The sequence below is a fragment of the Dermacentor andersoni genome, chromosome 3, assembly GCF_023375885.2.
Source record: "Dermacentor andersoni chromosome 3, qqDerAnde1_hic_scaffold, whole genome shotgun sequence".
Taxonomy (NCBI): Eukaryota; Metazoa; Arthropoda; class Arachnida; order Ixodida; family Ixodidae; genus Dermacentor; species Dermacentor andersoni.
Genome location: NC_092816.1, coordinates 22,227,530 through 22,254,112, shown reverse-complemented (window position 1 = coordinate 22,254,112; position 26,583 = coordinate 22,227,530). Strand labels below are relative to the sequence as shown.

General features: G+C 44.7%; 1 protein-coding gene across 1 annotated transcript in view; it reads right to left on the bottom strand.

Annotated features, from left to right (window-relative positions):
* Positions 1-26,583, bottom strand: part of LOC126520761 (lachesin-like) — a 140,678-nt gene that overhangs the window by 31,693 nt on the left and 82,402 nt on the right. The window contains exon 2 of the mRNA XM_055065419.2: positions 20,846-20,973. Coding sequence (XP_054921394.2) covers positions 20,846-20,973 — 128 coding nt within the window. The remainder of the gene's footprint in view (positions 1-20,845; positions 20,974-26,583) is intronic.

Here is a 26,583-nt window from a genome sequence, read left to right as displayed (position 1 = left end):
AGCCATTAGCAGTGACTTGCAACCTTCACAGATGCGGCAGCTGCTTGCTTTGTTGAACAAACACGCAAATTCTTTTGATGTCCATTCGTCGACTCTGGGCCAAACCACAGTTGCAACGCATCGCATTCACACAGACGAAGCGTCTATAGAGCGCCGACGCCCGTACGGCGTGTCTCTAGCAGAGCGAAAAATCATAGAATCATATGCTAAAACAGAAGGTCATCCGACCCTCAGCTAGCCCTTGATCATCTCCTGTTGTTTTGTCCCGGAAAAAAGACGGTTCCGTGCGCTTTTGCGTCGATTACGAGACCGTTTATAAGATCACTCGAAAGGACGTATATCCTATACCAGGTATTGACAGCGCCCTTGATTCGCTACAAGGCGCAGAATACTTTTCAAGCCTCGATCTGCGTTCTGGCTATTGGCTAATTACCACGCCCGAAAACGATAAAGAAAAGGAACAGCGTTTGCTACCCCCGATGGACTTTATGAAATCAGCGTCATGCCTTTCGGGCTATGCAATGCACCTGCGACGTTTAACGCATGATTGATACCGTGCTGTGTGGCCTGAAATGGAAAAGTTGCCTCTGCTACCTGGATGATATTGTCGTATTTTCATCAACATTTCCTCAGCACCTGCAACACTTGGATGAAGCTCTAACGTGCCTTGCAGGCGCATGGTCTTCAGCTCAGCACCTTCGTGCTGAGCTGAAGACCAGCGAAGACCAGCGCATCTATTAAGGTGCTAGGGCACGTCGTGAGCAAGGACGGTATACGTCCCCCAATAAGACTGCTGCGGTCCTTTGCTTCCTTCGCCCAGAAAGGCCTAAAGACTTGCGAAGCTTCCTTGGACTTGGTTCTTGTTTACGTCGCTTTATACGAAACTTTGCCTCCATCGCTGCGCCACTACACAAGCTACTTGCTTCCGGCATACCCTTCCTCTTACCTCAAAAATGTGAAGCAGCCTTTAACTTGTTGAAGGGCGCCCTCACGTCTGAATCTGTGCTTTGCCATCTTGATGAGACTGCACCGACTCTCTTGCACACAGACGCCAGCGCCCGCAGCATCAGTGCCATTGTTCTACAACGTGATAAGTATTCACGAGAGAGGGTCGTCCCATAGGCCAGCCGCGTACTCACCGATGCCTAGAAGAGCTATAAGATCACTGAGCAGGAGTCCTTGGCTGTTATTTGGTCCATACAGAAGTTTCGACCCTATCTGCACTGGCGTCATATTACAATTGTTACGGACCACCGCGCCTTATGCTGGCTCTCCACGCTCAAGAACTTGACCGGACGCCCAGGTCGCTGGATTCTCCGCCTGCAAAAGTATGGCTTTGAGATTATTCATAAGCTTGGCAAAAAACATCAAGACGCTGATGCTCTTTCTCGTTGTCCGCTTCCTGCGCACCCGCTCGACACCTCGGCGACTGCGTCAAAATGCAGCTCTTCTGGTGTCACTTTTACGCCACTTTTCTCTCTAGCCTGAACGACGATCTCAGTTTTGCATCTCGCCAACGAACTGACCCATATTGTCGGCGTACGATAAACCATCTGTCTGACGCGTCTTGCCCACCTAACGCGCAGCTTCGACACCAACTCGCACATTTCAAGCTGGACAATCGCGTGCTGTATTGGCGCATTTACCACCCTAACCATCCAGGCTGGGTGTCCATTCTACCACGCTCTCTTCGAGCCCATATCCTCGAAGCATTCCACGATGGCATGACGGCCGGCCATCTCGGTTTCCATAAAACCTACGATCGCATTTAGAGCCTATTGGCCTGAACTTTCTACTAGTGTAGCGAGGTACGTCGGTTCTTGTTCTCCGTGTCAGCGTCGCAAACTCCCAACCTCTGCTCTTTCCGGTGAATTACTGCCTATTCCGTGTCCCATAGCACCATTTGAGGTTGTCGGTATCGACTTTTACGGGCCCTTCCCTGTTACTCCCCCTGGCAATCACTGGATAGTGACCGCCATCGACCATCTGACGGGCTACACTGAGACAACATCAGTGATCACTGGTTCGGCTTAAGAAGTTGCCGCCTTCGTCCTTCAAGCTACCATTCTCCGCCGTGGTGCTCCTCGGATACTGCTGAGCGACCGTGGAAAGGTCTTTCTCTCACAATGTTTATACGAAGTCCTGCGCGCCTCTGGTACCACCCACAAAATAGCTTCGTGATACCATCCACAGACTAACGGATTGACAGAGCGATTTCATCGCACGCTTGCCGATATGATCGCCGTATAGGTTTAACCTAACCCCAAAAATTGGGACAAGGCTCTACCGTTAGTCACTTTCGCCTACAACGCGTTCGTTCAGCGAACCACCGGCTACTCGCCATTTTATTGACGGACTGTCGTCTACTTTCCTTCTCGAGGTTTCTTTCTTCTATTCTTCAGTCAACCCATCTACATCGTCTAACGAAGAATTCGTTTCACGACTCGCTAAGTGTCGCCAGCGTGCTCGCGTAAACACAACGGCGAGGTAATAAGACCGGAAGGTCATTTGCGACACATTCCATCGCGCTGTGTCCTTCCGACCTGGTGACGAGGTATTCCTATTGACGCCCTTGCGCACTTCTGGTTTGTGTGACAAGTTCAAACCACGATTCATCGGGCCATACATAGCCGTGGAGCTGACATCACCCGCCAATTAGCGCGTGACCCCTGTTTTCGCCGCAACAGACCACCGTCGTCGCAGCACCGAAGTCGTTCACATCTCCCGCATGAAACTCTTCACGCGGCGTACTTCGTCGCCTTGACCTGCGGCCAGGATGGCCGCTTTCACGTGGGGGAGGGAGGGGGGCGAATTAGTGTAGGCGTTTATTACGCTCGTCTTCTTCCTCTGTATATTATAATCGTCATCCTACGTTGATCGATCTTCATCTTCAGTTCCGTGTGATCATCATCATCGGGTATGTGCCTTTGCTGATTCGATGCCGAGTACTAGGGCCAAATAAATGTCGCTCCAACAAAGACGTCATAATATCTATAATTAAGCGTTGCTGCGATGTATCAGATATCGCAACGACGTATTCAGTGTTTGTAAGCGCCAGAACGTTGCCCTGACAAAAATCTGTTTTACAAGCTTGCTTTATATCTTTGATGATGATTATGATGATGATGATGATCAATAATGTTTTGAAGAAATCAAATTAGAAGTCGCTGCAGTCAAGCCGGACAACATTGAAATAAGAAAGGAGAACAGCCGCCTGTCAAAAGAACTGAAGAATGTTGACCAAGAGCTGACGGCCGTCGCACAATACAATCGTAATAGTAACCTGGATATCAAAGGTGTTCCAATTAAGGCTGGAGAGAACTTCGGTACCACGATGCAAGCGATTTCTACCTGCTTAAACGTAGAAATTAAAGACTCAGACATCGATGTGATACACCGCGTTCTTACAAAATATAATACAACTGCACCAAACATAATTGTCAAGCTTGCTTCTAGAAATATTAGGGACACAATTCTGAAAAAGGCAAAAGAAAAAACAAGAAATTAACACGGGTCACCTCGGTTTTGATTGCGAAGTCACCCTGATCTGTATAAATGAACATTTGTGCTAAGCAAATAAAGTTCTTTTGGGTCTTGCACTGAAAGCAAAACGAGAAGGCTGGAAATTCGCATGGGTATCGGACGGGAAAATTCTAATGAGGAAATCTGAAAACTCACGTGTGGTCCATGTCACAAGCAGCGAAGATTTTGCTCAGATTGTATAAACACTTGGAATTAGCACCCTTGGTAACGACGTTATTTGGTTTCAATGGCTTATAAGCTTGACGAACTTGAAGACTTACATCGTAAGCAAGATCATTTTTCACTTTTGCACTGTAACTTACGCGGTATTGGAAAAATTTTTGAAAGCCTATCAGCATACGTATCGCAGCATACATTTACTTATGATAATATAGCTATAACAGAAACATGGCTAAAAACAGGTGAAACAGTCCAGCTACCGGTATATACAACCAAGACTGGGGACCCCGAGGTAGAGGAGTGGCACTATTTATTAAGAGTGACATTAAATATGTTACTCTCCCTGAAAGCTCAATCTGTCAATCGCATGCTGAAATTATATTTGTTCAGTTGAAATGCGATGTCGCAGTAGGAGTCGTGCACCGGCTTACTTCTTGAAACATGAATGATTTTATTGCAAGCATTGAGAAAATAATCGTACCCCTTATTTTCTCAGATGACACTACAGTCGTTTGCGGAGATTTTAATATTGACCTTTTGAAACAGAATTGTTACGATTACATTTTCCTACTTGAATTACTCAATCTAAAAAAATGTCATTTCTTTTGACCATATGCTCTGGCTGTGCCCAGCCCTCAACGCCTCTCCACCCATCACGAAAGAACAATGGCAGGAATCTCTCAAGAGCAGCAATCTCCACATTCAACTCCAGGCTGTCCAGAGGGCCCACGACATTGCGGCGGGACTTGATCTCCCGGTCCCATCGTGGGAGGAGCCACCGACTTATCTTCAGGAGCCTTCTGTTTTGGCTCCCCAAGGTCTCATTCCCCCAGGACTCAAATAAAGTTCTTTTCATGTCATGTCTTCTCCGACGCGTATTACAAACCACTCCGAAACTCTTATTGATCACATCTTGTGTAATTTTGAATTCACTGTATCAGCTGATGTTTACGATGTTACAGTTGCAGATCACAACCCCACGTTTCTCTTCTTACCTCGTAAATACATGTCCTCCTTGTGCAATACATGCGATAAAAGATCTGCTTGTATGAATTATGCAGAAGCACGACAATTGCTGCAATGCGTACACTTTAAGAAAGTATTTGATTTGTGCGATGTTCATACTCAATGTGAAAAAAATTATGCAATATATCTGCAATGCCATTAAGCAATCTACAAGGGTATGTGCGCGCCACAATTACGAGCGACCAGTGTGTCCTTGGATAAGCAATACAATACCGGAAAGATTAAAACAGAAAGACTCCTTTTACCCTAAATGGAAACGCGCCAAATCAAATTCATATTACAGGGAGAGCTTTAAATACTTTAGAAATAGCTCAGTTAGTATGATTAGAAAATCGAAAAAGCAATACTATACTAACCTTATTAAGAATGAGAGCGGTAATTCGAGAAGGATATGGGAAATCATAAAAGAAGTTATAGTACAAAGCAAAATACAGAGCATTCAACCTGACAAACCATTGACACCAGTAGCTAATGATTTAATTATTATTTTGCTAACATAGGAATGAATTTGGCTAACCAGATTTTATCCTGTAAGCCCGTACCTGCCCTACCTAGAATAGTTGACAACGACTTTCACCTAGAAGAAATAACTCATGATGAACTTATATCAACGAAACTGAAATGCCTCTAAAGAAAGCGGCTGGTCATGATGGTATACCCACTAGGATATTAAAAGACAATATAAACATTCTCTGCAGTCCCATATGCAATGTATTCAATCTAGCGTTAGCTTCCAGCTCGTATCCAGATATATTAAAAACACCCAAAGTCGTTCTCGTATACGAGTCCGGAGATTCGAACCAACCACAGAATTATAGGCCAATTTCTGTTCTGACTGTGATAAACACTGTTCTTGAAAAACCAATTTCCGAGAGATTGAAGCGATTTCTAAATGAAAACAATGTAGTTTGTTCGCAGCAGCATGGTTTTGTTCCCTCCAAATCGACATCAACTGCAGTCCTAACACTTTCGCAATTAATAAATTCTGCATTTCACCATAATAAATTAATTATAGGAATTTTATTGCATATAAAGAAGGCATTTGATACCGTTTCTCACTCTATACTATTGCAAAAACTTGAAAGTTATCGCGTCACAAAGGTCTCCCTAATTTTTTTCGAGCTATTTATCCTCACTGAAACAAATGGTAGTAATGGGCGATTATTATTGTACATACAGCACAGTCACCAGCGGAGTCCCACAAGGTTCAGTGCTCGGTCCTGTGTTATTCTCGTTGTACATTAATGACCTCCCTAATGCTCTTCAGAACTCAAACGTTCTAATGTATGCAGATGACACAGCTTTCTTATTCACAGGAGACACACTTTCTGCACTGCAAACGTATGTGACGTCTGAGTCATCAAGAATTTCTTCATGGTTCTTAGAAAAAAAAAGAACTTTAAATAGCAATAAGACAAAATATGTAGTTTTTCGATCGAGGAGAAACAATGTTGACGCCAGTCAAATAAATATTGCATTAAATAAAAGCCCCATCTAAGAAGTAGATTCGTTTAAATATCTGGGCGTCGTATTTGACCAGCATATACGTCGGGAAGCACATTTTCATAATGTATGCAAGAATGTCGCATACGGTTGTTACTCCCTAATTAAAGCAAAACAATATTTCTCTCGTGAAGTACTCAAATCCCTTTACCATGCGTTTTGCCATAACCATATTAGTTATTGTTTAGAATCATGGGGCGTGACTTACATGACATACTTACAACTTTTACAAGAACTACAGAAAATAACCCTGAAAATAATTAGCGCTTCAAATTGTACTAGCGATACATTTAATGATATTTTCCAAATAAAACAGGTGTTACCCGTTAATGCACTGTGTAATCACAAGATCTCAATTTCATTTAATAATGTTTTATGCACTAACTTTCCTATTCCTCGAAACGCCTTTTCTTTTCCAACTCGCAGTACTAGACATGCTTTAAAAGGTAACCTCAACTTACCAAAGTGTTATAATCTTTCAGTGGCACAGAAATCTGGAATATTTTAGCCCTAGAAGTTAAAACCGCATGTAATTTCAAGCAGTGTTGCAAATTCTTTTTTCTTGATAACCAGAATCTCTAACTTACTTGAATTGATTATGTAGGAGTATTTTCAGAATATTTCTTGATTGTATAACTCATGACGTGTTCCGAAATACTCTGCTGTTAAATCTGCGCCTGACCTGCCTTTTATTAGTTGACATTGGACCGGGAACTAGCCTTCTCTGGCTATCGGTCCAGATATCTGTATAGCCATGATTATGTGACAAAAAATAAAGCACTTGCACTTGCCAAAAAAAAAAATAACACTAACTCAGTTGGCTTGTAGGACCGTGCCTATGAATATGATAATGATGGTGAAAAAAATACATCAATTGATGAGACATGTAGAACAAAAAGAAAAATGAAGGACAAAAAATGGAAAAGAGAAAGATAACATTTGGTTATTCTACTTAAAAGAAAGGAAATTGAAGAAGTAAATATTATGATGGAAAAATGTTCTGGAGGTTAATTTCCCCATATCTCCTTTAATAATTTTTTCAGCGTGCTTTCCGATGTCGCGTTAAATATTTCAACTGGTAACTTGTTTGAAATGTCCGGCACATATGCACAGCGTCTGGCTGCACCATACCCCTGTGGCTCATCGAGGAACTACATAACGGACGTGTTTTCTAAGTTCTATTGTGGTGTCACTTTTTTGTTTGAATGCGGAATTCCAAAAATGTTTGACGACAACTGTTTGATAAGCAAAGATTGAAAATTTGGTAGACCAGGTTCACAGAAGATATTTGCAGCCGTTACTATTGGGAAATTGTAGGCGACATTTTTAAGAATATTTTCAATAATCCTGTCTACCCTGCATCTCCAACTATTCGAACAGAAGCCGAAGACTAAAGCTGTATCTCAACACACTATAACCCAGTGCATGTGCAATAATCTTTTTTTACAGGCAAGGGCGCAAAACATTTGATATTACACAACAACCAAGCCACTGACCTCAGTTTAGAACAAATAAGTGATAAGTGATGTTGCCACGATAAGTTACTATCTAAAGATATTCCAAGATATTTCAAGCAATCCACGTATGGAATAGGTGCGCATTTACAAGAAACACAGTTCGACTCATGTAAGTAGAGAGGCATGTTAGTTACAGTAGTCTTGAGTGCAGAGCGACAACAAACAAGTTGTGTTTTTGGGCATTGACAACAAGTCCATTGTTAGTGAACCAAAGCATTGCATTGTACACATAAGCAGCATTTTCACGGACATTTTGTAAGAAAGAAGTTTTGACAGTAACACAGTGTCGTCAGCATAGTGGAACACAGAACATTTGGAAATCACCAAAGTGAATTCGTTAACTAAGATGTTAAACAACAATGACGATAAAATGGACCCCTGAGGAAATCCAGCTTTCAGCCACAGCTTAGAACTAAAAAGGCCTTACCATCGGTAGCAACCACTAGAAATCTGTTGCTCAAGTAATTTTCGTGAGTGTTGTAAAATGGCCCACGAAATCCCCAAAAATACAGCTTACTTAACAAGAATTGATCATTGAGGTTGTCAAACGCTTTCGCTACATCTAAGAACAGCGCACACGTGAAAATATTCTGATCGAATGCCGAGAACAGTTCAACACAAAATTCCTCAAGCAGTGCCACAGTACCACGCCCTAAAACAAAGCCAAACTGTCGATCAGTCAGGATAGAAAATTTGTTAAGAAAAGAAGACATAGTGTGGAAGAGAACTTTTTCTAAGACCTGAGAAAGAACCGGCAATATAGAAATTAGTCGATAGTTTTCAATACTATCTTTCTTCCCAGACTTCTGTAGTGGTAAAACAACTGCAGTTTTTAGGCATTCTGGAATTTCGTCACCTTCCAAAAAAACATTCAGTATGTGCAAGATAATATCTGACAGCGCATTGAAATTTCTACTGACGGTGTGTAAAGATACTCCATCCTATCCAGTGGGCTTGTTAGGACGGAAACAGCAAACAATTTCTTCCAGATCACCCTTTAAAATTCTCGGAAGAAGAACTCACGCAGATACGGATTGCCCTAACGACCGAGTGTTTGTGGATAGAGAGACAGCTCTTTGGGACGCTCTGACAAATTGTCTGTTGAAAGCATCAGCCACTGCTGTGGAAGGTTGCTGAAAAGAACCGAAAACAAACTGTTTACTGGAACTCACTTCTCGAAGACGATTTACCAAAGACCAAGCATTGCTTATATTATTTGAAGATTGTTGGAATTTATGAACAGTAACGGCGTTAGGCGCCACGCAGAAGAGCAACAACTCTATTTCTTGCCGACTTTTATTCTAATCGCAGTATATGGTTTCTCGGATTTCTTTCGCAGCGTTTCCACAAGGTATCTCCACAAGAAATAAAAGCAAGAGTTTCCATGTTCATCCAGCAGTGGCCCTTTCTTATCGGCTTAGCTATCAGCCGTGTGCAATGTAATTCAAATTTTTTCAGTTGCGTACAGAATCTTTCATACACTTTGCCCGACGAATCTTCTTTGGTTAAGGATGCCCAGTCAAACGAAACGGTAACCTTACCAAGCTTGGATTGATTAAATATAGAGACAAGGCATTTGCGCTGCCCAGATGCAATTTCTACCGACGGCGTTCCAGACGCGCCTGGTAATACAAGACGGCATGCTACTAAGTAGTGGTCAGCCAAAGAGAGAGAGAGAGAGAGAATGAAGAGGAAAGGCAGGGAGGTTAACCAGATATGAGTCTCCGGTTTGCTACCCTACACTGGGGATGGTGGATAGGGGTTAGAAAGATGACAGAGAGGAAAACGAAAAAAAATAAAAATAAGAAAAAATTAAAGAAAAGGAACGCGCACACATGGAGACACACACACAAAAGGCGTTCCAGTTAAAGTCGTTCACACAGGCTGGTAGATCGCAAGAAGCGCAAAAGCGCTTGCACAGCCTTCTTCTGTGAAGGTAGGTCCTTTCGATGTTGCAGAATTCTTTTTTCGGATAGCGGTTGGTCGTCCAGTTGGTCAAGTTCGTGGCTAAGGCATGCCCTCTGTGGACTGTACTGCGGGAAGGCGCACAAAATATGGCCAATTGATTCTTCATGGCCGCAGTGGTCACAGGTTGGTGTGTCGGTCATCCCTATGCGGAAGGCATAGGCTTTAGTAAAGGCAACGCCCAACCAAAGTCGATATAGAAGCGTGGCGTCTCTACGGCGAAGCTGTGATGGCGCTCGAAGACTTAATGTTGGATCAAGTGAGTACAGTCGCGTATTTCTTAAATGTGGCTCATTCCATTGCGACGCGGTGCACTGCCGAGCAAGTAGGCGGAGCTTCCGTGCTGCGTCAGTTCTAGAAAGAGGAATTTGGACGTCGCGCTCCTCAGTATGGGCTGAGCACGCAGCGTGATCCGCCCGTTCATTGTCGATAATCCCGCAGTGACTTGGAAGCCACTGAAAGGTTATTTCATGGCCTACATCACTTATATGTTGTAACGTCTCTATAATATGGAATATTATTTGTTCGTGCGGTCCGCGTCGTAAAGGTGACAGTAGAGACTGCAGTGCCGCCTTCGAATCGCAGAATATTGTCCACTTGTGTGGTGGTTCATCACCAATGTAATGAAGGGAAGAGCGCTGCGAGCTCTGCTGCCGTCGATGTTGTCGCGTGGGTCGTCTTAAATTTGATTGTTGTAGCTTTCGCTGGTATGACGATTGCCGCCGTGGAGCTGCTTGGAAGGACAGATCCATCAGTGTAAATATGCGTAGAGTCACAGTAGTTCTCGTACAAATATAGTAGCGTGAGCTGTCTAAGGGCTGGCCATGATAGATCAGCTTTTTTCGAGATACCAGGTATTGTGAGGTCGATTTTTGGCTGAGCGAGGCACCATGGAGGAATCGAAGGTCTCGCAGCCGGAGTGAAACAAGCTGGCAATGATTCATCATATGCGGTTATCGTTTGGCTGAAAGGTGTGTGTGGTCTGTCCGCTGTTAGGGAGGCCAAGTGGTGACGAGGCGTCCTGGCCAGATGCCTTATAAGGGTTCTGAGTACTTCAATTTCAATGTGGGCCTTGACAAGGTGGTCTCTAGCGATCGCTATCGTAGCCACTGTTGAAGCACTCTGAGGCAGGCCTAGACAGATCCGGAGCACTTGACCCTGAAGACTTTGTATTGTGCGTAGATTCGTTGTGCCTGTGTTGTTTATTGCTGGCAAGCTGTATCGCAGAAATCCTAGAAAAAGCACCCTGTACAGTTGTAACATGGCACTAGGCGACATTCCCCAGGTCTTGCCAGCGAAAAACTTGAACAGGTGGCAGATGCCTGTCAAACGTTTTTTCACGTATGATATGTGTGGGCTCCATGACAAGTCCCTGTCGATTATGACACCTAGAAACTTGTACGATCGGACCCGTCTTATTATTTGGCCATTTATCATTACAGTGTAGTTTGCCATGGGTTTGCGCGTAAATGGCACTAGTGCGCATTTCTCGGAGGAAATTTCCAGGCCTCGATTACGGAGGTAGATAACAGTTTATGTGGCGGCTCTCTGAATTCTCGCTCGCAACTGTAGGCGTGTTACTGCAGATGTCCATATGCAGATGTCATCCGCGTACATTGATAGCCTGACTGTGGTTGGCACGTACTCAAGGAGAGCAATTAGTGGTCAGCCAACATTTGTCAAATAGTCCATGACCTAAATGAACAGTTGGGAGCTCCGACCGCTTTGTGATATAAACAGGATTGCACTAGGCTATTAGTATCTATTTATGCTCTAGTAGGAGCTCCAATTGCACATTCCAGACCATAAGCGGACAACGTAGATAGACAATCGCAAACCGACATTTTTTCAGGACATAAAATGTTGATATTAAGGTCTCTGATCAAACAAAACTGGTCCAGTGAGCTCCACTGCAGCTTCATCAAGCTCCACAACAAACCGTGAAAGGATACATGAGCGTGGTCGATAAATCTATAAGATATGCACAGAAAATGACCTCTGACAAAGTTTGACCATCGGAGATTCAGCATGTACAAAAGCTGCATCAGCAGAAGACACTGCACAGTTGTTGTTAATAAAAAGAGCAATACCTCCACCCCGACGCCAACTTCATGTAACAAAATATGCATAAAAGCCCTGCAAGGTAAACCTAACAAGGAAAACCTGGGAAAAATTGATTTCAGTTATCACAAAATCGTCTACAAAGCCAGCTGCCGGCTCAGCCAGAAGTTTAAATTCATCCCTGTATTTACGCAGACTTCGAATATTAACGCTCACAACGGTGAAATTCTGATCAGAATTGCATCAAAATTCTGTTTTTAATGAACTGAAGTCCGGTAGTTCGCTGAAAGAAAAAGGCATGCCGGCTAAGCAATGTTTTCCAGGTCTGCTTGTTTAGCGATTCAAACAAGAAGCGCAATAGAAGTCGGTGGCAACTCCGTTAGTCAGGATACCAGTAAGCTATCGCAGGAGACGAAAGATCTGATCAAGAAACACCAAGGTATGAAAGCCTCTAACCCTACAGCTAGAATAGATCTGGCAGAACTTTCCAAGTTAATCAACAAGCGTAAGACAGCTGACATAAAGAAGTATAATATGGATAGAATTGAACATGCTCTCAGGAACGGAAGAAGCCTAAAAGCAGTGAAGAAGAAACTAGGAATTGGCAAGAATAAGATGTATGTGTCAAGAGACAAAGCCGGCAATATCACTGCTAATATGGATGAGATAGTTCAAGTGGCTGAGGAGTTCTATAGAGATTTATACAGTACCAGTGGCACCCACGACGATAATGGAAGAGAGAATGGTCTAGAGGAATTCGAAATCCCACAGGTAACGCCGGAAGAAGTAAAGAAAGCCTTGGGAGATATGCAAAGGAGGAAGGCAGCTGGGGAGGATCAGGTAACAGCAGATTTGTTGAAGGATGGTAGGCAGATTGTTCTAGAGAAACTGGCCACCCTGTATACGCAATGCCTCATGACCTCGAGCGTACCGGAATCTTGGAAGAACGCTAACATAATCCTAATCCATAAGAAAGGGGACACCAAAGACTTGAAAAATTATAGACCGATCAGCTTACTGTCAGTTGCCTACAAACTATTTACTAAGGTAATCGCAAATAGAATCAGGAACACCTTCGACTTCTGTCAAACAAAGGACCAGGCAGGATTCCGTAAAGGCTACTCAACAATAGACCATATTCACACTATCAATCAGGTGATAGAGAAATGTGCGGAATATAACCAACCCTTATATATAGCTTTCATTGATTACGAGAAAGCCTTTGATTCTGTCGAAACCTCAGCAGTCATGGAGGCATTAGGGAATCAGGGTGTAGACGAGCCGTATGTAAAAATACTGAAAGATATCTATAGCGGCTCCACAGCCACCGTAGTCCTCCATAAAGAAAGCAACAAAATCCCAATAAAGAAAGGCGTGTGGCAGGGAGATACGATCTCTCCCATGCTATTCACAGCGTGTTTACAGGAGGTATTCAGAGACCGATTAAGAAGAATTGGGGATAGAAGTTAATGGAGAATACCTTAGTAACTTGCGATTCGCTGATGATATTGCCTTGCTTAGTAACTCAGGGGACCAATTGCAATGCATGCTCACTGACCTGGAGAGGCAAAGCAGAAGAGTGGGTCTAAAAATTAATCTGCAGTAAACTAAAGTAATGTTTAACAGTCTCGGAAGAGTACAGCAATTTACAATAGGTAGCGAGGCACTGGAACTGGTAAGGGAATACATCTACTTAGGGCAGGTAGTGACGGCGGATCCGGATCATGAGACGGAAATAATCAGAAGAATAAAAATGGGCTGGGGTGCGTTTGGCAGGCATTCTCAGATCATGAACAGCAGGTTGCCATTATCCCTTAAGAGAAAAGTGTATATTAGCTGTGTCTTACCAGTACTCACCTACGGGGCAGAAACCTGGAGGTTTACGAAAAGGGTTCTACTTAAATTGAGGACGACGCAACGAGCTATGGAAAGAAGAATGATGGGTGCAACGTTAAGGGATAAGAAAAGAGCAGATTGGGTGAGGGAGCTAACTCGAGTTAATGACATCTTAGTTGAAATCAAGAAAAAGAAATGGGCATGGGCAGGACATGTAATTAGGAGGGAAGATAACCGATGGTCATTAAAAGTTACGGACTGGATTCCAAGGGAAGGGAAGCGTAACAGGGGGCGGCAGAAAGTTAGGTGGGCGGATGAGATTAAGAAGTTTTCAGGGACTACATGGCCACAATTAGTACATGACCGGGGCTGTTGGAGAAGTATGGGAGAGGCCTTTGCCCTGCAGTGGGCGTAACCAGGCTGATTATTATTATTATTATTATTATTATTATTATTATTATTATTATTATTATTATTATTATTATTATTATGACAAGAGACGCTGTTTCATTCTTTTTCACGATTATCTTGCCTCCTTTCGTCCAAAAAAACCGACAACCCTCCTCCTTTGCCTTCGTTCAGGCTTTCCAGAAGAGCTCACGGTGAACTTTGGTCAAGTTATCACTGAAGTGGATCTTTGGAAATGATACACATTCACGTAGTTGCTTCAGCATTCCCCGTGCTTCAGACCATTTTTTCTCCCAAATTACAGATGTAAAGCGCACCAGGCCCAGAGGTGTACCACCGATTTTGACTTTTAAGCTATGTACGGCCGAAACGTCGTCAGATGAAAACCCAGACAGCTCCAGTTTTGCTGCCATTTGCATGACAGCTTGTGTTAAGGTTTCGTTACTTTTATCTGGCAGACCGTGAATCTCAAGATTCTTTCGTCTGCTGTACTGCTCACTTTCATATTTGTTTTCTTCTAGCTTTTCTATTACTGCTGTACCAGTTCACACAGTTGCTTTCAGAGTTTGCAGTTCAGCACAATCAGACATTTGACGTTCCTGAATACTCTGCTGCTGTTTCAAAAGAGAATCCGTCTTCTTGGACAGAAACTACACCGGTCCTTCTAGTTCCCTAACTGATTTGATACAGCCGTGAAGTCTTCCTGCAGCAATAGGAGAGAACCGGCAAAGATTTCAAACTTTTTCTGATTTCCCTTAGCTCATCGAACAGTTAAGACTTTGAACCAGTTTTCCTCAAGAGCAGCCTCTGTGCCGCCGTTTAGTCTATTGTTACTTCGGCACGTTTTGCACACCCACGCATCTCTTTTAGCTTGGCCTATAGCAGTGATATATTTTTCTATCCGTAGGCAGCGCCTTATGAAAGGAAATGCAGCTGTCATATTCTCCTCCATTGTACAGAACAAACTAATTAAATCTTATATATATATATATATATATATATATATATATATACATAGTCACAGCCTAGTAGGAGACTGGAAAGCCGGTGTAGAGGACGTGTAAAAGCACTTTATGGGAGCAGCCAACGCGACGTCGTTGTCGTCGCTGTTTTTCTACTCGCGCGCTACTTCAGCGTCGTTTTCATCGCCTGGCACATACCCGCGGCGACCATATAGGATGTGGCATTTGCCCCTGCTTTGGAAAAAGGCATTGTCCCGATGCACCAACCTCCGAAGGCTGTGCACACAGACGGTGCGAAGTTGAGGTCATGAGGAAAAGTATGGCTTCATACGAAGCAGGTGCATAACCTCGGGCAGATGCCGCCGGCGTTTGGAGCAGTTATGACTGCCGGTGACAACTTCATAATTCACATCGCTGATGTGGCGCAGAACTGTGTACGGGCCTAAGTATCTTCGCAGGAGCTTGTCAGATAGCCCCCGCCGACGAAAAGGAGTCCAGACCCACACCTGGTCACCGACGTTCTATGTGACGGGTCTGCGCCGAAGATTGTAGTGCCGAGCATCGTATTCCTGTTGTTCTTGGATTCGCAAACGCGCAAGCTGCCAGGCTTTCTCTGAGCGTTGCGTAAACTCCTCGGCACCAGTCTCGTCCTCACCGCACTCGTGTGGCAGCATTGCGTCCAACATTGTCGTCACTTACCAGCCGTAAACGAGGTTGAAAGGCGTCACGCGAGCCGTGTTATAACACGTATAACACATCTCTTGGCGAGCCGTGTTATACGCAAATGTAACATATGGTAAAATATCGTCCAAGTTCTTGTGGTCGACGTCGATGTACATACTCATCATGTCTGCTAGAGTTTTATTCAAACGTTCTGTCAGCCTATTGGTTTGGGGATGATAAGCCGCGGCCTTTCGGTGAGTAGTACCACTTAGTCGCAAAACAGTATCCAGAAGCGCAGCCGTGAACGCAGATCCTCTGTCTGTTATGACCACTGCGGGAGCGCCATGCCTTAGGACAACGGCTTCGATGAAAAATCGCGCTGCTTCGGCTGCTGTTCCCCGTTGGATACCACCTGTTTCGGCGTATAGAGTAAGGTAACCTGTGACGACAATTATCGATCTATTTCCGGCAGTAGACAGTGGAAACGGACCTAAAAGGTCCATGCCAATTTGTTCGAACAGCGCTTGCGGTATCTGAACAGGATGCAGCAGTCCAGCTGGTTTGCCGGGTAGGGCTTTGCGGCGCTGGTATTCCAGGCATGTCTGTATGTAACGTTTCGCGATCGACGCAAGTCTCGGCCAATAGTACTTTAGCCTAATTCTTGCCAATGTGTGGGTGTAGCCCAAGTGACCAGCGGTCGACTCGTTGTGACAGGCATGTAGGACTTCGTCGCAAAGAGATGCGGGAATGACGAGTAGGTAGCTGCTGCCACTAGGCGAAAAGTTCTTTTTATAGAGAACGTCGTGGCGCAAGCAAAATGGAGGAAGCCCTCTGGCGAATAAGCTCGGCACGCTACTTGTTTTTCCCTCTAAGTAATCGAAAAGAGGAACCAGTTCTGCGTCCTCGCGTTGTCGGCGTGAAACGGCGACAGTATCTAGCACGCTTAGAAAAGCCGCGTCATCATCGTCGTGCACTGCAGTCTCAACAGGAGACCGAGAGAGGCAGTTGGCGTCGGTGTGTCGTTTCCCCGATTTGTATACAACCATGAAGTCGAACTCTTGGAGCCGAAGACTCCAGCGCGCAAGCCGACCAGCTGGATCTTTTAAATTAGTCAGCCAGCAAAGTGCCTGATGATCACTGACAACGGTGAAACACCGACCATACAAATATGGCCGAAATTTCAGGACGGCCCACACCAGTGCGAGAAATTCTTTTTTCTGTAGTGGAGTAGTTAGCCTCCGTCCTTGATAGCGTCCTGCCGCTGTACAAGAACTGCGCCAAGTCAACATTACTACAACATTATATATATATATATAAATGTATACTTACTTTTTTTTCTGAAATCACAACGATGGCGCTATTTTTCTTTTCATTTTTGTAGAGAAGTTTGTTTTGATATTTTTAGCCTCCAGGGGGGAGCGGCTTCTCTTTTTTTTTCACAATAAAGTAAAAATTGACTCGCCATCCCGGCCAAGCGAGAGTGGATGTCTTGCGAAGGTCTTGAAAACCACCACTACAACTACTGAGCGGGGTATGCAATGTTTTATGGTTTTAGAGTAATGGTTGTAATTCTATTTTAGAGTAATATTGGTATTTGCAGTAGTAGTAATTTTGACAGCACACCACCTCCCATAGCGGTGCTGCAACAACACTGAAATCAGTTGACAGGTTATATTATATACAAAAGGCTAGGGACGTCACCTTGCAAGCTGCCGTCGCCGTGGCAGCTTGCGCAACATTAATCTTTACCGGGAAACGCAAGCCGGGAGCGCTACGTGCTTCGCATTCCATGTAAGCGCAGGAGTGCCTTATCATCAACTATGTGGTTCGCATGCTTATTTTGTTGAGCTTGTTCTTTATTAAACGTATGCCTATTGAAATGTATGCTATTCTGTATGTTGTATGCGTGATTCTATAGAATGTATGTACTGTTTGCTTCACTTTGCTGAGTGCGTGTAGCTTCTGCCTTATGGGGGTATGAGCCATTGCATTTGAGGGTGTGAGCCATTGATAACGATAGTTTTCTGTCTACGAGGCGCCACGAAGCAATCCCGGAATTATAGCCAAAGACAGCTTCGCTGTAATTTAAATTCGTAACAAATTAAGCTACTACGGATATTCAAAAGCATTAACAGTGCCAGACTTAAGACAAGCTTGTGCTAAAGTATTTAATTCGTGGTTAGTCCGCACAAATACTTTTAAAATTGCTTATTTCGAGCAAATCATAACAGCTTATTAGAAGCGGAAGCTTTTGCTGCTTCAAACTTCACCGATTGTTTCAAAGTAGATTGTGGTCATAGTTCAGTAAGGCTGCAACGGCTAAACTTCGATAACCAGACAAAACGGCATTAAAAAATAAAATAACCTTCTTTTTATAAATGTTAACCTACTACCTAAACCACAGTCTTTTACCCCAATAGCTAAAAAAAACAATATGCAAAAACATCACTGGTTCGAAATGAGTTCTTGTGTAGCTTGGTTCGGTTTAAGAAACGTAAGAAACGTAAGAAAGCAATAATAAGCTCGCACATACATGAAGAAAACCAAAAAGCATTAGGCTCTTTGTATGGATGTGGGTGCACTTGTTCAATCCCTTTGTTAAGGGGAAAAAAATTACCGTAGATCGACACAAATGGTTGTGACTAGTACCACAAAACTTGTCCGCCTCTCTGCGAAACTTACTTGCAAAGAATGAATCGGGCGAATTGACAGAGTACGTTTAAAAGTTCTGCACCACGAAAGAAAAGAGAAAATGGACATCATGTTAGCACGCCACAAACTGACAAGGTCACCTAGCGTCACATCTTTAACTTCTTGTTTTTCAACCAGCAGTTGACGAATGACGATGCGTCGGAAGGACCACTAGCGGGGACTCCGACGCTGCGCAGCGTACGCGGGCAGAGCCCAGCCTCCGTTTACAGGGAAGCTAGGTTGGAATGCTGTGGTCGCATTGTTGTCGCTTCACGGTGGGTCCACAACGCCGTTGCAGTAAATCTTCCACCGCCGTCAGCAGCGTACCGCACAACGTTCAGGTTTCCGCTCTGTGCCCTTGTCGTGTAAAGCTTATCTCTTCGGCTGTGATGTATGAATCCGGAGGGCACCTTTTGTTCCGCCGTGTGCTCGCCCGGTTAAATACGTACCCTGCCGTTTCGCATTCTAGCTTCGCATGTGAGGCTGCGGCATGGTTCGACGAAGCGCAGAGAAATGCCACGGATGCACACTACAACTGAGGTCAGCTCTTCTACGAGATTAGGTCAGTGGTGAGCGCAATAGTTTGCTTTGTTAAAGTAATGGAGATTGCTACCATTAAACTGTTGTTACATTTCATGCTTTGTGTAAGAAACAGCTTTAAGAAAGCGGCAACGTGGCGTACGAAGGCCGTGTGATGTCGCAGGAAGTTGCTTCGGCCACGCTACCAATTTCAGGCATTTTAGTGCCGCAGGCTAGAAATTAACAAAAAAATTATGATGCGTAACAATGAAACTAGACAACCAGACGGTATCAACGTAGTCCCCACTACGCTTAAAATTTTGTTACGTTTATTTTACAGTTGCGATGACTCCTTTAAACCATAGTGTGACACACGCGGGAAAAAAAAGCGTATGCGAAAAGTTCATGCACACTGCTGACACGCTGGGCCAGCACATTAGCCGGAGGACAAACGAAGAGTCCGCGCGCGTCACGGCCTTGCTAGTGTCAGTACGTGGAACCAGCTGGTCACGAATAGGCTCAGTTGGCACCAAAGCGCAATAAGTATATGTATCGAGGATACCACATATGTCGTAAAGCACTCCTTCGTCAGTTGTTCAAAACGTCGTTGCAGTAGCTTCACTGCGGAACGGGTATATTTGCGGCAGTGCACGCTTTACAGGAAAAAAACGCGAAAGTGGCGAAATGGGAAATGACAGCTCCCAAAATATTTCCTAAACGGTGCACGAGATACGAATATTTTATTGAGCGAGAGCTACCAACTAACTAACTAACTAACTAACTAACTAACTAACTAACTAACTAACTAACTAACTAACTAACTAACTAACTAACTAACTAAATAACTAACTAACTGAATAAATAAATAAATAAATAAATAAATAAAAAATAAATAAATAAAAGAAAGAAAGAACGAAAGAAAGAGAGAGAAAGTAAGGAAGAAAGAAAGAAAGAAGGAAAGGAAAACCAAGTGTCGACGCCAAAGAAGACAAGGTCCACGTACATGGTGGTTAAAATAATTCGATGATCAGATGTTGATTACATCTCTTTATTCTGTCTCTTCTTTATGTTCATTACTTACCTGTTCGATATCTTATTCGTATTGTATTTCGCGCGTAATTACGTTGACCTTGTCTTCTTGTTTGACACTTGTTTGACTCCCCCCCCCCTTTTTTTTCCCTTTTTTTTTCCAGGAGGCCAGATGGGCCGATCCCGGAGATAGTGAATTCTATGGTGCAATGCGCTTAATTTTCAAATATGGGCGCGAATTACAGCTGCACAGTTCATTTTACCTACTCTGCGACTAATTCTGGATTCTTGTGGGTAACGGCGAGGCCACTTTTTAGATACCATTGTTTCACGCGGTCTTGCTTAGTTCAAGAAAACTCGCTTCCTTTTCCAAAAGTGTTCGTACGGCGGCTTAGTCTCAGCGTGTCTATATCTACGGCGGTGTACCCTTTACAGGAGTATAGTGTACTGTGGTTATTTTTCGACTATATTGGTGCTAATTACCCCGTTACCGTCAATTTTACTTAATGTGCAATTAATTCTCACTTTTCATCTCGTTGAGACCTAACGTTTTCATATATCTTGCAACTCGCTACGACGCTCTAGAGGCTCGAAAGGGCCACCTGTGAAAGGGCCACCTGTGTCTCTTGCGAATTACTTCCAACTCGCACACGTTACTCAATATATTATTTGTGGGGAGTTGAGGAAGGGGTGAGCAGTGAGTAAGTGAGGAGGGGAACCGGTGGTCAGCCGTTGCAGGTCGCGGACATGACAAAATGGCACGCATGCCTGTGTCAGAAAGTTTGCCTGATTCGCGCGATTGACATGCCGGAACGAGGGATGTGGATCTGCCTTTCAGATGGATCAGATGCTTTGAGATGCTTTCACTTCACATAACCTCTGTTATATGAATGTGCCGCACATGCACACACACACATACGTGGACACATAGTTGAACCCGCATGTATAAGAACTACATGGTACCCTGTATGATCCAAGGTTATCGATGACGCAGGGGATCCTGGCGTCTCTTCCACGAGGCACGGTCACGTTTGGGATCACCTCGGCGAAGAATGGCGGCAGCTCCTCGTCCAAAATATCCTCCGCAGTACCTGCACACAGTTAATGGTTTAGTAGAGCAATACGTGAAAGAATTCACACCCCCTTTCATGCTATAAAGGCTAAAGTAATACAACTCTATTTTGGCACAAAGCAGCAGTTCAGCTTCATGAATGACAAAACTGCAACTTCAATCATTGGTGGAATCAGTCTTCTGGTTGCTTAGGAGCTTTACGTCCACACAACTGCATTGGAAACACTCGTTACTAGATCGCATTACTTTCGACGACCGGATCAGGTTGGCACGTTCATTTAGCCCTAATCGTTTTTGCATTGGGATCTTTTTAAAGCAAGTGGCTTCGACGCGTTCGTTGCTATTCAGTCAACAACTGTTCGAAGCCAATGTAAAAGCAATCGCGAAAGATACCACGAATGAATAAAAACTGTCTGGCGGCTCTTGGAGGCAGTAGCTTGTTCTATTAGAGTCTCATGCCGCAGAAAATCATCTGACACAAACGTGATAACCAATTTAGCACATAAGAGACTGTGCTTTAAATTTATGGGCCATTTTCCTATCCTGAGGCTCCTCATAAGAAGAACAAAAGAGAAATGAGTTAGACGGTGGGATCATGTCAAGAGAACGAAGCTATAAAGAAAATTGTTCATTACGCATGTTTCTTTCGCCATGCTGTTCTGCCAGCACGAATCTCAGCCAGCAGCTTTTCAAAGCGGCTGAGAATTACTGACCTATGATCACCTGAGATCGAAGGCACACCTGCAACAACGATCTCCGTAATGTTCCGCCGTTCTTATACATCTCGACCTCGGAACAATCGAACTGAATAGCATTATATCCGAAACAACATTGCGAGAAACATGAGGCGAAAATGCTGCAACTACAGCTTGAACAGAATACGGTCACCTCATACAGAGAGCAGAAAGCAGCATCAGTGCATTGTGCTGAAAATAGGGGCGCGGTAAGTCGGAAAAAAAACGCTGCATTGCCAGCTGCAATTTGAAACGCGGTCTTCGTTCTGTACGTCTGGGCGGTGACATCGACTACGACGCCTATTACAAAGAGGAGAAGGAGAAGACCCATTATAAGGGAGACATAGAGAGCGCGTGTATGTGTCCGTCGCGAGCTCGCGCGGGGAGGCTGAAGAGGAGAGGAGCGAGAAAGCGGCTGCGTGGAGCGCGCGCGTCCCGCAAAGGTTTCCACCAGCGAGGACGGATGCTGTCCGGAAGCCCTATCGCAAGCGCAGCATCGGACCCCTGGCCAGATAACTGCCCTGTGGGGCTTCCTCTCCGTCGGGATTATTTGTCCCTCACGGCGGCGAGAAAAGCGCGCGCGGGGGAAGAAAAGAGACCGTTTTAGGGAAAAGGGCGGAGGGGAGGTCGCGAACTGAAGCTCCCAGCGAAGCGGACCAAATTGAAACAAATGGCGGCGTCGGGCAACTACGGAGTTCCGTTCATTTCAAGACGCGCTCCCCCGGAGATTCCCCGGGGTTGACGGGAATCACTTGACTTCCCCCCGCTGCCACTGGGCTTCCCGATGCGCGATCGCTGTACTGTCTTCTTCAGTCCCACCCGTTCTCCGGCAGCAGCTCCCCTTTCGTAATTTTTTTTCTTCTTCTTCGGTTTTGCGCTCGGGTTGATGCTGGTCATTCGGACGTGCTGCTAAGACAGAGAGAGCTAATGTTTCATCTCTTTTTTTCATTGCTCGAATCTTTTCACAAAACCGTTTCGTTCCTCGGCACCCATTTTTGCACTGACAGGCAATCGGGAGTGCTTTAGCTGAGGCGGCCCGTACACCTTCCTCCGTCTGAGAGATCTTAGGGCAAAGACGGCTTCCGAGGAATTCGTATTAATGAACTGTTTTCCTGGAAACAAGTAAAGGAATGGTGCAAATGGAAAACGTACTTTGCGCGCAGCCGGAAGCGTCAGAAACAAGAATTAGTGGTGGGAGGGAGTGATACGTGAATATCAGCCCCGTGAAAACTCTGATTCGGCGAAATTTACGAAGATTTAATAGCAGTTTCAGGTTTATAGTCGAAAGCATAGAAAAGGCAAAAGAAAAGCACGTACGTCGCATATGACTGCGCCCGCTTGGGCACCACATATTAAACAATTGGAGTTGCATGGGAGACTACAAAGCGGGAAACAGACAGATAAGGTTATCCTGTACTCTACGCGACCACAGGCGGCTTCACAGGCCTGTGGAATTTCTGTACCGTGGCAGCGCTGCTGCTCGTGCTTTCTGATTTGTCGTTGCGGAAGGCTGTCGTCCGAGGACATTGCTTATTTAAAATGCTAGATGCTGAACTGGAGCGCGAGAACCCGTGATTGTCAAAAAAAAAAGAGAATGCGGAGATGCGGGGGTTGTCTTATGGTCCCATCGTGACCACCAGCCTCCCTTTCAGCTCTGCTAATCAAGAAAGATGCTATAAGCGTTAGCGAGCGTAATGCCCACATGCATGGGGACATCCATAAATTTCTTCATCGGGAGAGACTTGCTACGAATCAAAAGCCGAATTCGCAAAGTTTTTCTTTCGTAAGTGTTCCTTGCCAATGGCATGCCGCCTTTGCTAAGCCTATATCAAGCTTCGTAACTGGCTGGGCTTTTCTCCTTCGAAGAATTATAGAGTAAGATATTGTCGTGAATGCGGGCCCAGGAGCTAAATGAATGAATGAATGAGCTTTGTTTCTCTTTTTAAGAAAGGGGAGGGGCCGAGGGGTGGAGGGGGGAGGGAGGCAAATGAACTCATGGTTTTAACGTAAGAACCATTCTGCGAGTATGCGCCAAAACGCTCGATTACCGAAGATTTTCGGGTGTAAAGGGTGTTTCTCATTGGGAAGCAGCCTTCATTATTAAGCCCGCTAACGCAATTCGCTTATTCTCATTTTTACAAACAACTTGAGCGTACCAGCTGCCTCTTAAGGTTCAGTAGAGTCGCGCGGCTAGATCGGGAAAACAAAGGAAATTGTTAGCGCTACCTGCCGAACTACGCCGCGTTGCAGTGTTGTCGCGAAGAAACATTGCTGCTAACGCTGTGCTTCCTTCTGCAGCACCTGTTGACTTTTTTCCAAAGAACGGTAACATACGAGGCTCTTCATCAGGTCAAGGCTCGAGAAAACACGGGACAGTGATATGAATTCTTGTCGACTCGAAGCGAATATCAGAAGCGCGCGCTCCAGTGGAGCCATCAGTATGCTGCTGAACACCCATCCCCGTATTCACACCAAAAAATGTGCTTACTCTAGCACCGTCTTTAACAGCATATATCGCCCAATAGGGGTCGGGACGTTGAAGAGAGAAAGGGAAAAATCAATGTTATGTTACAAACGGCTTTCTCCAAGCAGTCAGATCTAGTAATACTTTTTCACGAAGTTCTTTAAACATTATATTAGTGATGATGGCTGGGAAATTGCAAGCAGAACTTACGGAAGAAACGTTACGTGAATTCGGCCCGTTCTTCCATAGAGTCAGTGAGAAGACTTCGTCAGCAGTTCCCTTTGAGGTGATGCCTAAGCGTGCGGGTAGCCATAAATGCCAAATTGGGCTCCTCTTCGAGCGTTGTGCAAGTGAATTTTTGACTCCAGACGGCAGCTCGCCGCACCATTTGTGACCGCGCGCCCACCGGAATAAATTTTAGCGCCACGTTTAGGCTAACACAGTGTAATTACTGACTCCACTGTGCCAAAAATGTGGTCAGTGTGTTTTAGAGATACCCTTAAACAGACATGTATGCATATTTCATTCCTGGTTTATAGTTTACTACGCAACTTCGTTGCAAGAGCTGGGCAGCCTTATGTTGTACGTTTCACTCTAAAAGTGGGTTTAGAAGGGTGCGGCGCATACTACAGGCTCTCCGCACTCCTGAAATCTGTAAGAATCCAACGGCAGCATTGTGCATAGCGACCGGCGGCCAGTCACCGAAAATTCTTGCAGAAGCATTCGCAGGTCTTTTCGTACCTTCTATGTCAAGTGACATCACAAACGGCAACCTTTTATCGCTGGCAAGTCAGAGTAGGCTAATTGCTTGCTATGGTCCTGCTTGCCTATCGACCAACGATTATACCGTTACCTGGGTATTAGCGATGATCGCCTATCGCGGCGCCCTGCGGGTAAATCTGTATGGCGCAAGGCAGACTTCACACTGGAGGAGCTGCGCCCCGCGCTCAGTCTCTCCAAGCGCCGCACTGCCCCACGTGAAGACGGTATCACCTACCAAGCCTTGCGAAACATTGATAAGGCTTTTCATGAACGTATGTTTGACGAACATAACGAAGTGTGGCGAACCTGTCTGACCCCTGGTGATTCGAAATCATCCGTGGTGATACCTATTTTAAAGCCTGGACGCTCTAGAAAATACCTCAAGTCCTACTGGCCAATATCACTAACAATAAATGTTACCAAGCTGATGGAGTGAATGGTACTGTTTCGTGTAGATGTCGGGCTGCAGGAGCTGAAGTTCTTTCGTGATGTCATGAGCGGATTTCGTCGCTGTCGTTTAGCCCTGCACAGTACTGCATGTTTTGTATCATCGCTTGAATCTGCTCAAGAGAGCAAGCACACCGCATATATGCTATTCCCTGGACATGCAGCAAGCTTTCGACTCGGCTCCATATAAGGAGATTATTGTCGCACTGTCGACCGCTGGAACTTCGGGTCGTCTGCTTCTATTTGTTCGTAATCTTATATTAAGGCGCAGAATGAAAATGCGCGTTGGAGGAGCAATACGTGAATCTCGCAACGTGATGCGTGGTGTCCCGCAAGGCAGAGTTTTATCACCTCTTCTTTTCAACTGCGTTATTTCTGGGCTTTTAAGACATTTGCCTCAGAAATGTGATTTCCCAATAGGCATAGCTGCCTGTGCTGATGACATCGCTCTGTGGATCAGTGGTCCTTCGCACCGTGGCCAGCGCCTTCATGCAAGCTTGCAAAGAGCTCTGAATGCGACTGCAGAGTATTGGGATGAAGTTGGGTTGCAGATTTCACCTGCCAAGTCGGCCGCAATCGCATATCATCCCAAACAACGTGCTCATCGAACCATGAGTCGACTGTAGCTAGACGAGACACCAATACGATGAGGACTACAACACCGTTACCTGGGTATTAGCGAGGATCGCCTCTCGCGGCGACCTGCGATTAAATCTGCATGGCGCAAATCACAGTCCCTCCTCAAATATGTGGCCGCCTTGACTGCTAGGGGTGCCGGCTGTCACCAAACAACAGCACTACAAGTGTATCAATCATCTGTACTCTCTGGCGTGATGTATGCGTTACCAGGCCGGAATGTACCGCGTAGTTTGATGGTCAAACTGAAATGAAACCACCAGGTTGCCCTCCAAGTCACTCCAAATAATAATAATAATAATAATAATAATAATAATAATAATAATAATAATAATAATAATAATAATAATAATAATAATAATATAATACGTAGTGAAGAGGCGTTCAATAGCGCTACTTCGTTGATCAAAATTCATTGCTATAGATATATATAAGCCGAAGTACCTGGTAGAACATAAAGCCTTGCATTAAAAGCAAAAAAGAGCAGACGGAGTCAAAACAAAAAATAGGTGAGTCACTAGAAATTTTTCATATTGGAGCTGCTGTTGCGAATAGTCACCACAACGAAGACAGTACATTGCAAAAG